At 44.8% G+C, this 14,528-nt stretch overlaps 1 protein-coding gene across 5 annotated transcripts in view; it reads left to right on the forward strand.

The window, feature by feature from the left end:
* The window catches only part of VWA3B (von Willebrand factor A domain containing 3B), a 169,272-nt gene that overhangs the window by 143,893 nt on the left and 10,851 nt on the right, over positions 1–14,528 (forward strand). For all 5 annotated transcript variants that reach the window (XM_025260668.3, XM_025260670.3, XM_025260669.3 and 2 more), the window contains 3 exons: positions 6,179–6,290; positions 11,472–11,596; positions 12,716–12,853. In XM_025260668.3, coding sequence (XP_025116453.3) covers positions 6,179–6,290; positions 11,472–11,596; positions 12,716–12,853 — 375 coding nt within the window. The remainder of the gene's footprint in view (positions 1–6,178; positions 6,291–11,471; positions 11,597–12,715; positions 12,854–14,528) is intronic.

Here is a 14,528-nt window from a genome sequence, read left to right on the forward strand (position 1 = left end):
GGAGGGAGGTTGGAACCGATGCCCCAGCGCTTCTCTCCTTGCTGCCCTCTGACCTCCCGCCTCCCATTGGCTCAGCCTATCAGAAAGTCAGTCAACAAGAGAAATTGGGTCATGTTGTCCTTGGAGGGGTCAGCCTTCTGGAACATGGGGCAGGGCAGGGCAGAGAATGGACCTAGGGGCAGATGGGTGGACCAGAGTAAGCAGCACAGAGATTCTTTTGAAAAGTTTTCTTAAAGGCCCAGCATCTCTATTTATACCATCACCTCACTTGAGATATTTCTGTACAACCGCAGCAGTCAGCTGGAGGTCCACACTCCAGGCAATGGCACAGAAGTGGCCCTAGTATGTGCATCTCTGAAGTACCTGCCTGTGAATAACTATCAGTAACACCCAAAGTACAGACCTCAGAGCTGCAGTAATTTTCAGGTTTAAATACTTAAAACCTTTTCAAGTTTTCCTCTCTTTGATTCTTCCCTAAAAGAGCAACAAGGGACTATTCCCTGAGAAGATGTTACAAATGTACTTTTCAAGCTACAGAAATAATTTGATTCAGTGTCTAATGCATATTTATTAGGTTCCTTTGCTACTACCCTGGTGGCTCAGATGGTAAAGAATCTGCTTGCAATGCAGGAGACCTGCGTTCAATCCCTGGGTCAGGAAGATCCCCTGGAGAAGGGAATGGCAACCTACTCCAGTGTTCTTGCCTGGAGAATTCCACGGACAGAGGAGCCTGGCAGGCTGCAGTCCTTGGGGTGGCAAAGAGTCAGACATTACTGAGAGACTTAACACACTTTAGATACTGCCAAAAAAAAAAAGAAACAATTTTCTGAAAAAATTCACCCTTCCACAAAAGCCTTTTGAGTTGCTATGGATTGAGATTTGGTTGGAGACTTCACTATCAGAGTGGTTAAGTCTCCCTAATCCAGTGCTGCTGTGTGCTGGACTCAAGGCCATTCAGGGCTTCATTCTATCATTGTTTCCTATGCTTCATAAGCAGCTGCTTACACAGCTCAAGGAACCACACCAGGATGAGGGTAAGGCCAAGCCACCCCTGGAGAGGGGATTAGAAACTGCACAGAAATTTGCGGACGTGTATTGCTCATGTGTTTTCTAACATTATGAAATTCCATGAGGAGGAGGGGAACAAAGCTCCGCAAAAGCACTTGCCAACCCTGCTCTGGATTTGAAAGTACAACCAAGTGTCAGAGTAGCCTGGCAGGCTACAGTCCATGGGATAGAAAAAGAGTCAGCCACAACATAACTCCTGAAATGGGACAATAATTCTCTGCATGTTCTCCTGGTTGCAGCTTCCCTCTTAAGCCTTGGGCTCACGGATGGACTCCTCAGTGTCCCCAGGAGCCCAGCACTGACCTGCTGTGCTTGAGAAATCTTGCAAGGAGACTTACGCTCCTCTTGAAATGGAGGGAGCTGGGACAGGAAATTCCACTTACAGCTTCACTTCTATGGCTTTAGTTTGACTCCTGCTAAAACGCAAATTTCCTAGAAAGGAAAACTCTCCAAGTCTTTTCAACTCTCTACCATGGGTAGAAGAAATGAAGAAGGAAATGGCAACCCACTCCAGTATTCTTGCCTGGGAAATCCCATGGACAGAGGAGCCTGGCAGGCTACAGTCCATAGATTTGCAAAGAATCTGACACAATTTAGCAACTGAACACCAACAACAGCAACCATGGGTCGGTCACTCCCATTCTGCTGCCTCGGGGCACTGGGCAGGAGTTTGCCACCCTTGGTTTACATCTTCCTGTAAGGTCATTTTCTCATTTTCTCTCCAGAACTCATTTCTAAAAGGGACACAGATCCTGGATACTCTTGTGGAGGAGCAAACCCCTCTACGTATAAATGAGAGGAGAGAGAGAGTAGGTCAGAAAATGCTCCAGGCTGGCCTTGTTTTCCTCACTAGGTTTCAGAAGAGTTTCCAAATGTTTTAATCTCATAATTAGGTACTCTATGGAGAGGAAAGGTCAGAAGATCCCTGGCCCTACGTGTAGTATCTTGATCACAGCAGTCAGACTTTACTTGGCTTTAAGGACAAAATATGGCCAGAGAAGCATGTTGGATCTGCTGCTAGTACTGTTTAGGGGTTGTTTGCAGCAGAGTTCTGGAGAAGGCGATGGCACCCCACTCCAGTACTCTTGTCTGGAAAATCCCATGGATGGAGGAGCCTGGTGGGCTGCAGTCCATGGGGTCGTGAAGAGTTGGACATGACTGAGCAACTTCCCTTTCACTTTTCACTTTCATTCATTGAAGGAAATGGCAACCCACTCCAGTGTTCTTGCCTGCAAAATCCCAGGGACAGGGGAGCCTGGTGGGCTGCCGTCTATGGTGTCACACAGAGTCGGACACGACTGAAGCAACTTAGCAGCAGCAGCAGCAGAGTTCAATGATTTGAGGCAGGAAAAAAATACAGTGATTTTACAACAAGATTTTGAGCCAAAGACTAGTTCTACTTACATCATAGAAGTATGTTCTGTACCTGATGTGAAAACATGCTGTTTGTTAAGTGGAAAATTCTAAAGCATCAAACATTTAGTGATCTCCACCCCACCAATGCAAACCTGAGAACATAACCTTGAAACTAAGTAATAAAACAAAAGGAGGGTATTGTATCTTGGATCCTGTATCTATTGATACATCACTTGATAACTGAATCTGGCAAAAGAGTGAATTGGAGTCTCTGGATTTTGGAAACAAGGCAGAATCAAATTACCCAGAGAACAGCATCCCTAACTGCAGCATCACTGCCCATCTGACTTTCTCACTAAAACTGGCCTGCAGTACTCCCATGCCCCTGAGCCTGCAGATAGGTTGGCTTATTTATTTAGTGCTGGCATTTCTCATTCTCTCATTCTCCATCCCCTGTGACTCTCATCCTCCAAAGATTTCTTTTTCAAGCTGAAGAAGGCTGAGCACCGAAGAATTGATGCTTTTGAACTGTGGTGTTGGAGAAGACTCTTGAGAGTCCCTTGGACTGCAAGGAGATCTAACCAGTCCATTCTGAAGGAGATCAGCCCTGGGATTTCTTTGGAAGGAATGATGCTAAAGCTGAAACTCCAGTACTTTGGCCACCTCATGCGAAGAGTTGACTCATTGGAAAAGATTCTGATGCTGGGAGGGATTGGGGGCAGGAGGAGAAGGGGACGACAGAGGATGAGATGACTGGATGGCATCACTGACTCAATGGACGTGAGTCTGGGTGAACTCCGGGAGTTGGTGATGGACAGGGAGGCCTGGCGTGCTGCGATTCATGGGGTCGCAAAGAGTCGGACACGACTGAGCGACTGATCTGATCTGATCTGATCTGATTGCGCATATGATTAGTTGCCTTATGGCAGAAAAGGAGCAGGTCAGGGAACACCCTCTAGTATGGGCTATGTCTCTAAAGTCTTTGGTAAGTCTTTGGTAGTCCAGTGGCTAAGACTGCGTGCTCCCAATGCAGGGGACCTGGGTTTGAGCCGTGTGCTGCAACTAAGACTCTGTGCAGCCAAATAAATAAACATTTTTTAAAAAATATGAAGCCTTTGGCAAGATTCAAAAATAGCAGGATGTCATCTCTCTGGAAAGGTTCCATCGGCATTGTGGCTGAAGGGATGAGGTATCTAGCTGCCCTGACTGGTGTCCTACCATCCTGAGAGACCAGTGCTCTATTTCTGTGAATGAATCCATATATTAAAGCTGGCCCCCATAGGTCTGCACTGCTGAGGCTTCTCTGCTCTATCTGTGGTATAGCTGAGTTGCCTGTGCAGGGATATGGAAGAATCACTGAGTGTGCAGTGAGAGGTTCCTTCCATACAGCTCCATGCTATAGAAACAGCCAGGAGCGAGTTCTTGCCAGTAGCAGTAACAGTTGGAAACAAGAGCAGAGTGAATGTGAGTGTGCAAAGCCCTGTAGTAGCTGTAATGGTCCTTTCAGGTGAACTCAAGGTGTGGGAATGATGTGAAGGAGGGATGATACTTTTTGGCTGTTTAGAAAGGCAGGGGTTTTTTTGTGGCGGGGGGTGGAGGGGTTTGGCAGTGCCTCACAGCATGTGGGATCTTAGTTCCACGACCGGGGATTGAACCCAAGCCCCCTGCTTTGAAAGAGTGGAGTCTTAATCACTGGACCACCAAGGAAGTCCCAGAAAGGCAATTGTTTAGGTAGCATTTTCAGTGTGTTAAAATGAACACGAGCAGCCCTCTGCATCGCTTCCATTCGTTGCTATTACCCTTGCAGGGAAGGTCCTCACAGAGTGAGTGGTTTTTCTGTATTAGATGCATTGGGAAGTGAGTGACAACTATAGGAAGGTAAAAAAGAGCTCTCTGATGATTTTGGGCAAATGACTTCACAGATTTGTGCCTGTGGAACTGTAGAGAACAATCATATTTGTTAGCTTCTGGCTAAGAGAAGCTCTCTGGTTGAATCAATATTTGGAATCTAGAGATAAAAAGAGGCTAGGTAAATAAATTATGTGATTATTCTTATTTTGAATTTTGAAAAGGAGTTTTAGATGAATCTAAGCATAGGTTCTAATAAACCACTGGTCTGTTATACTGATGGAAATCTAAAGGAGAAAAATGGCTTTCTAGAATCAATATGGAAATCGTTTGTAAATAATAGGTTATTATTGGTCTGGAGATGATAAGACTGCCTCATGCCTCAGGGACCAACACCATCTCCCTGGCTGATTGGTCTTTGATATGAACACTGATGGTGTGAAGTAGTGTGGCTTTGGAAATTAAATTTATGTAAAGGTGAGGTATTTATGTGACATCTGATTTAATGTGGCATATTCTGAATTTTCAAGATTTTGAATTCTATCAATAACAAGAACATACTGTACATGGAGTCTTCCATCAAGGAACTGACTACAGTTCTTGTGTAGTCTGTGGTGTGGGCATCTCTTTGGGGTAATTATGATGGAAAACTCTGCTACTCATGTCACAGTTCTGACCATGACTTTTCTGTTATGTTGTAAAAATGACAAGCCAGGGTATCATGCTTGTGTTCCTGCCCTTGTACGCATGTGACCTGACAGTTTCTCCAGTACTGCAGAAAGTCTACTAAGGCTAAGGCTCTTCTGGACAAATATTAGAGGACATTAGAGATCATTTATTTTGTCCTCTTATTTTGCACACGAAGAAACTGAAGCCCAGAAATGTTAACATACTGCCCAAGCTCACACAATCACCTGGATAGCACTTCGTCCCATTTCTCCTGTCCCCTGGTCCAGTCCCATCTCTTTGAGACCATTTCAGACTGGCAGTAGGTCATTCTGATCGCCCATGGAAAGGAGTGCTTAGATGTCTCCTCTGGTTGAAAGCTCAGGAACAGTCAGATGATATTCACCATCTACCAATGATGTTGGGCCATCCTCTTTGATATACTGACTGCATTTCTAAAAACAGAAATTCCATGAGAATGGAGGGTCCCAAGCAAAATCCAACTAGGTGGGAACATCAAAAGGGTGTTGGTCATCTTCCATTTTTGTCTGTGGCCACATAAGCTAAAAGCTATGTGAATCCGAAAACTTGAACACATCCCACAGCCCTGGGTCAGGATGATCCTCTGGAGAAGGGGAAGGCAACCCACTCCAGTATTCTTGCCTGGAGAATCCCATAGACAGAGGAGCCTGGTGGGCCATGGTCCATAGCACCGCAAAGAACTGGACACACTACGGTTGTGACTGCTAATTTAAAGTCTTTATCTGATTATTCCAATGCCTGAGTCATCTCAATTCTGTGGTCTGTCGATTGCCTTTTACCTTGAGAATTGATCATGTTTGTGTGCTTTTTTGTATGTTGCATTTTGGCTTGTATAATATTATACAATATTAATATTATATAATACTACACAATATTATACAATATTACAATTATATTAAATTATATTAAATATTGTGTTTTAAGACTCTAGGTCCTGTTTAAATGCTCTGGAAAGGTTGCCTTTTTTGGTTTCATTTTAACTTGATTAGATTAGGCTGGAAATTCTGCCTCATTTTCTATGTGCAGCGGTTCCCCATATCTGTCCAAGTTTAAAAGCCTGTTCCACAACAGAGAGTCCTCCAGAGTGAGTATATAGTATGTGCGTGTTCTGTAATTCTTCAGTGACGTAATTCTCATCAGAGAATAACAAACTATCTTGTTCCTGTGATTATTAATGTTTTATTTATTTATTTTTTAGCAACAGAAAATTCAAGGAACTCCAACAAAGAAAAACAAATCAAAAAAATTGGATCCACTCAAAGGCCAGAAGGTTATTGCAAGATGTGATGAAAATGGCTTTTATTTTCCAGGTAGGTAGATATTTTATTTTGTAAAATTCCTTTGTTAAGTAATACGATATCAGGGACCAGAAGTTCTCAAACTGTGCTTTCCCTATCACATTGACACTTCATAAGCCGTACTAAGGTATTCCACTTCTAAGATGAAAGGATGATGAGGTTTCTACCCATATTTGTGGAGAAGTAATCGCCAGAAAACCTTATATTAATCTTTCATTTGTTTAGTAAACACGTTTTTATTACATATTTACTATGTTCCATGTATGTAATATTCCTAAAGTGCTGGTCTAACACAGTAAGCAAACAGAAGAAAATTCTAGTCTTTATGGAGCTTACATGCTAGTGGGGGAGTCAGCAGCTGAATAAGTAAAATATGTAGTGTGTCAGATCCAGGGCTATGAAGGAAAATGGAGCCATGAAGAGAGTTGAGCACATCAAAAGTGAAGGTTGCAATTCTAAATATGGTGGTCGATGAAGAGCTTATGGGTAAGGACTTTCAAAAGGAGCAATAAGGGACTTTCCTGGTAGTCCATCAGTTAAGACTCCAGGCTTCCACTGTAGGGGGCATAGATTTGAACCCTGGTTAGGAAGCTAAGATCCCACATAGTGTGTGGCACAGCCAAAAAAATTTTTTTAATAAAATTAAAAAATAAATGAATTAAAAGGGGCCATGAGGTTATCTGGGGGAGAGAGTTCTAGCAAGGGAAGACCAGGGCTTCACTAGAAGCCCTGAGAATGGAATGCCTGTGATATCCTCTTCCTTAGAGGAAGAGGCAAATGTGTCTGGGACATGATGAATCATAGATGCACCATGAGACACTAATGTTGTCAGAGACGCAGGTGGAGATATGGATCTAGAGTCTGGAGAGGAAATCTGTCCAGAGACAGAAATTTTTGACACGTCAGCACAAAAGTACTCACTGAAATCATGTAAAAACCTATGGGGAAAGAGAGCTTAAAGAACCCAGAAGAAGAGATGTCAATCAAAAAGATTATACCTTGAAGTATAGCCAGTCCTACTCCCAGTCACCATTTAAAAAAAATTATTTATTACACTTAATTAAATCTGCTTTTTAAGTGGGAAAAATACTTAAATAGGAATTTAGGTTTCCAGCAGACATATGTGTAGAACTAACAACTAGGATATTGTATTTGAATTTTTTTACCCCTTCCAAAAAGGAAGGCCAAATAGAATTTTGAGGAGCACAGGCATGATCTTCACTGGTGACTCTTTTCTGATAATCTTTGTTCAAAGCCTCAAAAATGTTTCTAGAGAAAAACAGCTAAGCCGAAGGCAGCTGCAGAGCAATTGGTTCAAAACATCCTTTGCTTAAGGCCAGGTCTGTGCAGGAGCAAAGCTGGCTCAGTTCTTGCTGCCACCCTTGGGATCAGGGCAGGGATTTCCATTTGGCTACCTCTGTTCCAAAGAATTGATGCTTTCAAATTGTGGTGCTGGAGAAGACTCTTGAGAGTCCCTTGGACAGCAAGGAGATCAAACCAGTCAATCCTAAAGGAAATCAGTCCTTTATTCGTAGAATATTCTTTGGAAGGATTGATGCTGAAGCTCCAGTACTTTGGCCGGCTGATGCAAAGAGCTGACTCATTGGAAAAGACCTTGATGCTGGGAAAGATTGAGGGCAGGAGGAAAAGGGGGTGGCAGAGGACTAGATGGTTGGATAGTATCACTGACTCAATGAACATGAGTTTAAGCAAACTCCAGGAGGTAATGAAGAACAGGGAAGCCTGGCATGCTGCAGTCCCTGGGGTCACAAATAGTCGGACACGACTAAGTGACTGAACAACAACAACCTCTGCTCCAGGGATCAGTGTGGATTAGCTAGTGGAGGTCAGACTGTGTTGTGCAGAACACAAGTGACAACCTGATAGCCTGGTTCATCCTGATGCTGAAAATCAGGAAGGCGGACACATTTCAGAACTTTATTTTAATCATTATTTGTAGGAACTGTGTTGTCTTTCCTGTTGTTCAGTAAAAAGCAGCATTTTATCTCAGGAAATCCTCAATGATGAAAAGTCTGGGTTGCAAGATTTCTGCAGTATGCCATCAGAACAAGTTACAACAGGAAAAAAAAAAGGCTGGGGGTGGGAAACAGAATACTTTCTCAGGTGTAATGATTTAGGACCAGAAAAATCCTAATTTTTTTTTTTTTTTTTGAAATCTGTTTCTTGCCTCTACCAGCCAGGTGACAGGCATCACTGAAGTATTCTGAGCTTGTTTCCTTCTCTCTCCAAATGGGATTTAAAACAGTGAAAATCCCCATAAGATAGTGATGTCGATTAAATTTGATAATGTGCAGCATTTTGAAATTGGAAAATGTTAATTACCTATAGAGTTTTTCTATTACCGCCTCTTGGGAGATATAAACAACTCACCTGGGGTCCTCACCTAGGGGTATAGAACACTGCTGGAAGTTTAAAAACTTTAACAGTAGTTTTAAAAGTTTAAGAGCAATTCAAAAAGGCAAAACCAGCACAGTGAGCTACAGAGGAAACCTCTGAGACTAAAGGAAGAAGAGACTATGATGACTAGATGTGTAGGCTGGAAGTCAGTGGAGGAGGGGCAAGTGGAAGGCACGTTTCCAGTTGAGCAGAACAGATGCCTCTTCCAGGAAACGGAATCCCAGCCCAGCTGTGACTATCAGAAGGTTCTTATAGCCAGAGGTAAAAAAAATCTGCACTCCAGCCTAAGAAATTCCTGTTTGGAATGAAGATTGAAAACAACCCCTGCTTTCTTTTGCTAAATGAACTGACCCATGCTGTCTACTTAGACTGTTTCTTCATTCCTCTGACCTTTGGGCACGAGCAGTGTTTTCACTGAGGGTCTCAACTGGGGGGCACCCCCTTCTCCCCCCACCTAGGTATAGGAGAATCCCCCAGCCGAGGTAGGGAAGCTGGCTCATACCCAGGAAGATGGGGGTCCCAGAGCCTCCAGTAGGAGGAAGACAGAAAGCCATGGAGGTGGTTCTGGTCCAACCTCCAGAGCCAGAGCCCCACATGGCCCTGGGAGATGCCTTCTCACCTCTCTGGGGCTGAGGGCAGAAGGAAACTGCAGCATAAGGGCAGCCCAGAATAGGAAGCCGATCTGGAATCAGGACCTGGAAATGGCAGCGACTCCTTAATGAGGTAGAGAAGGAGTTAGTGCAGAGGCTGAGCCATAACCGGACAGGCCAGCAGCTCTGGGTCCTCCGGCCTGATTAACAGCTAGCCAGGTGTCAACACCATGAGGCTGGCTCTACAGTTAATTGGGAAGAAACTGCACTGATTTCTGGAGGTGAACAAAAACCCACGAATGCAGAGATTGAAACAGAAAAGAGATGGTAGAAACATACCAAATGTCTAGGTCTAATGATCTAGATCAGGGGCAGGAAGACTTTTTATGTAAAAAAAAGCTAATGCATGGTGTAGACTCCATGGGCTATGCAGCTGCATAGCTGCTCAACTCAGGCAGACACCTGAAAAACTGCACCCCAGTTTTAAGTCCCAAAGGCTAAGAATTCGAGGAGGGTCACACTGGCCAACGAGGTCATCTTGGCAGCTTGGACCCTCATCCCTGCTCTGTGGCACTGGCTGGTGCTTGTGGCAGGGGCACACATATGCTGGGGATATAAGGATTCTTCTCACCTCACAGTGGTTCTTTGTTTTCATAGTAGGAATTCTTTATAAAAAGTAGCATTTGTTTTCCTAATGAAAAGGTAGAGTCAGTTTATGGTAAAAAAAAATGTGTGAATAGTGTGTAAATAGTACTTCAAAAACCACCCAAACATCTTAGTCCAATAAGAAAATAGATAACATAAAGCTGGTTTTCTTGTGTGTGTGGCGGGGGGAGGGCAGTTGTTTTGTTTTTAAGCTTTCCCTTTTTTTTGCCATTTAAAACAAGAAACATGGGGAACTTCCCTGGCGATCCAGTGGTTAAGACTCAGCGCCTCTACTGCAGGGGACATGGGTTGGATGCCTGGTGGAGGAACTAAGATCCTGTAAGCTTCAGAGTGTGGCCAATATAAAATAAAAGGATTAGATCCTTTATAAATAAATAACTGAAACAAGATACATGAACTCAAGATGAAAGCCAGCAGCTGTTTCTTTGCCACTTGGAAGGACCTAAGACCGGAGAAGGCAATGGCAACCCATTCTAGTACTCTTGCCTGGAAAATCCCATGGACAGAGGAGCCTGGTAGGCTGCAGTCCATGAGGTCGCTAAGAGTCTGACATGACTGGGCAACTTCACTTTCACTTTTATGCATTGGAGAAGGAAATGGCAACCCACTCCAGTGTTCTTGACTGGAGAATCCCAGGGATGGGGGAGCCTGGTAGGCTGCAGTCTATGGGGTCGCACACAGTCGGACAAAAAGCGACTTAGCAGCAGCAGCAGTACCTAAGACTTCACCAAGGCCAACGAGTAAGCTGGACTGGGGAAGGAAGCCAAGGCACTCAAGCCGCTGGAGCCCAGTGTGGGGGCGAGCACATTTCTGTCTCAGGATAAGGGGGTCCAAGTGAAGCTGTTACTGCTGGGGAAGTGTCCCTGTCAAAAATCTCTCCCTAATATTAATAATCCCTTTGCAATGGGAAAATTAATTTCACCTAAGATAAATAACAAAATACATGAACCTTAACACTGATATATTCTTTTCCTGTTATAATAATCTCCCCATATAACTAAAAGACAAGAAAACTTACTTTTTTTTTTCCTTCGTTTTTTAATTATACATTTTAGGGAAGCTGTGGGGTGTGTAATATCAGATGAGAAGCTGAGGATGGGGATTCATATTTCCTTTCACTTTCTAAATTTAACAATAATGATTTTCTGTCTCCAAGTATATTATAGAAGGAAATATGGCTGAAATAAATAAATAAGATGGTAGGAAGCCTCCAGGGAGAAGGTATTTCTAGGATCAGTGTTCCCATCGGAATGGCTTCTGGGAATACTGGTTGAACAAGCTCCCAGTGTGTTCTCTCAGCTTCCCAGCTCAGCTCCAGACCACAGCACGGCACTGCTGTCTGAGCTGGTTAACCCTAGCAGGCATCACACAGAACCCAGCATTATGCAGTGGAGACATCAAGGGGCTTGCTGATTTCAGCAGGCAAAGTGTTATAATTTAGCAAACCCCAGAGATGGGGCAAGCCTAAGGGAACAGGCATTGTCTTTATATTTTATTTCAATAATTTTATTCCTTATAGGAGTTGTGAAGAGGTGTGTGAACCCCACCCATGCACTCGTGGGCTTCAGGTATGGAGACACCAAGGTTGTGCCCATCCCGTTCATCACGCCGGTGGGGGGCGCCATGCCCTGCCCACTGCTCCAGGTACCTGCTCCAGCTAGCTGTTCCTGGGCCCCTTTTCACCTTTCCTAGAGCTTTGGACAGCAGCAGCCCCTGTTCCTGTGACCTCTTGCTTACCAATGTCTTTGCTCTTGACCCTTATCTGCCAATGCCCTATTTAAATAGCTCAGACGTGCTCGCGTTGTCCCTTGAGGCCTTTGTTGCTTTACAGACAATAGATGGGAAGGGAGTTGCTATAACTGCTAGAGCTTGGAAGCTTTCACTGGAGGAAATCACACTAAAACAGATTGAATAAAAAGACCAGAGGTAGCACCTGCCTTGACACCGTAAGTCAGTTGATGCCAGACCTTGATGCCATAATGCAGTTACTCCTAAATGTGCATCCCAGGGGTGAGCCGGGCTGATGTGTTCTCATCTACTTATAAATTCATCAGAGCCGTGCTGTGTCTGCCCATTCTCCTGTATTATCCTTACTCCAGCACCAAGGCCAGAGTAGAGAGAAGGCCTCTGCAGAGTTCCACTGCTGCTGTTTCTTGAATAGTATGAGCCTGGAGGAAAAAAAGCACTGAGGGGCACTCAGAGGATTCACGTGGGTTGTCTGTTCCCTCATCTCCTGGGCAGACACAAAGGCACATCAGGGCACTTTCCCCCGACCATGAATTCCCTCTATCTGACTGATGTCCAAAACTTTGTGTGTCCCTTCACCAGACTTTGTTTCTCCTGGAAGTTCTCTCTCTCTGACTTTTCCCCATGGATTCCAGGTGTGAGATTCAGAGCCACAGTAAACAAACACACTCCTTTCCTCCATTCAAACTCATTCTTGTGTCAAAGAGTCCTGGTTCCTTCAACCAGTCATTGTAAGAGTTGGTTTCCAGACCCTTCGCCACCTCGCTGGCTGTCCCTGAGACCCTTGGCAGGTGAAGCCCTGCTGAATGTGGCTTCCCCAAACTAATCACAAAATTCCAGCCAGGGCCCTATGAACCCAAAGAATGTTGGAACTGTAACTCTTTACAACTAAGAAAAAAAATGTGTTTGAATCCTAGCATCAGCTACATCTTGGGGTGTTTTCAAACAAGCTTATTTACTATTGTCTCTAAGATCCATAAGCTGAATATTTGCTCTGAAAGATGTTCTCATCTACAGATTGGAGATTATGTGTTTGCCAAAATTGTGATCCCCAAAGGATTTGACTTCTATGTCCCCGCCATTGTTATTGCACTTCCAAATCAAGATATGGCTGACGATAAATTCTACACAGTTTTAAAGTGTAACAACCGGAGAGTAAGTAGACTTTCATTAGAAAAGCACTTTTTCTTTAGGCAGAAAGTGGCTTCCTTGACCCCTGCCTTTCTCGGGTGCAGTGCCTGGCTCTCTCCTGCCCTGGCTGTATCTATTTCCCCTGCACATCCAGCTCCTGTGGTTAGAGTTCCGTCCACTGGGCGACTCGAAGTCCGCCCTTGCTAAGTCACAGTGCTCTCCTAACTCCCCCATCAGATGGTCTCTGGGGCTCTCGTTCCACATTGGGGGACTGGGGAGGCTTGCTCCAGTTCTGGCTTCGTCAAGAGCCTCCCAGTTTCTCACAGCCCCACTCTGTCTCCCTACTGCTCCTCCCTATGTATTTTTCCTAAAAGTTTTAGAAAAAATATCAGGTTACAATGATGAGGTCACTTGCCTACCTGATGTGCCACCTGCCCCACCCCTACACACACACACACACACACACACACACACACACTTCTCTTCAACCTCGAGGAAAAGCCCAGCCCAACCTCAGCCTTCCCCCCTGCCCTGTGAGTTTGACTCCCAGCCACATGGAAGGCTCACTGCTTCCTGAACACAGTGGAGTTTCTCAAGCCTCTAGGTTTTTAACCCTTCCTGGATCACCCTCTCCATCTTCTTCCATATAAACTCCTGTCCCCTGAAGACTCTGCCCTGTTTCTGCTGAGGCCCCCAGATCCCCTTGCACACCATCCTGCCTTCCTCTCACACCAGATCCCTCTCCAATCTCCCAACTCCTTAAAGGCTGGGCCTGGGTCCTTCCATCTTTGCCCCCCTGGTACCACCGTGGATAATGAGCACATTCTCACCATGGTTTTATAAAGCGCTTGCATATGTGATGTTTCTAATGGAAATAATGTTGTTTGATGTCCCACGTAATATGCCTGGAAAATGTATTGGCAAGCAAATACTGTCGTGCTGACTGTATTCAGCACTTTCTATGTGGCATGGGTGCAAACCCAAGTGCTTCACACACCGTGAGCAGTCGGATGCTGAGAACTCTGTGAGGTACATATGCACATCCCCATTTGTATATAAGAAGCCAGAAGTGGAGAAGTGAAGTCACACCCAGGGTGGCGGTGTCACAGGCATTTGAACCCAGGAAGTCTGGTTTTATGGCCTGCTCTCTAAATATCTGTGCCCAACTGCCTAGTGAACAGAATTAAAATATCTTGTCAATTCTTGACTGTAACTGAGGTATGTCCATCAGGGAAGGGGTCATGGTGAGTGAATTTTAGGATGAAGGGATGAAATTTAGGATGGATGAGTGAAGGCCATCAGAGCCTGTGTCCCCTGGAGTGCTGTATCCAATCCGACAGATCAAGAGGGAGAAAGGGCACCTTCTCATCATCCAGGAAAACCCCTGAGGGATGATGGACTCTTCCTGGGCTGTTTGGATGATAGTGAAGAAGGCTGGAAGTGGGTGGGTAGCATCTCTGCCAGGTGGCCCTGCTCTGGGGACTTCCACCAGGCAAGAGAGGAGAAAGCAGATATAGGGTCATTGGAAGAGATGCCCCTGAATGGGTTCCAGGTGACCCAGGGTCCCTGAGGAAGAGCCTCGGAGCCCAGGAAGGACCTCAGAAATTATCCACAGGGCAGCAGGGCCATAGAGACTAGATAGCATGGTATGGAAGATAGATGCCAAGGACAATTCTGATAGGAATTCTGGGAGACCCAG

This window comes from Bubalus bubalis, chromosome 12, assembly GCF_019923935.1.
Source record: "Bubalus bubalis isolate 160015118507 breed Murrah chromosome 12, NDDB_SH_1, whole genome shotgun sequence".
NCBI classification, from domain to species: Eukaryota; Metazoa; Chordata; class Mammalia; order Artiodactyla; family Bovidae; genus Bubalus; species Bubalus bubalis.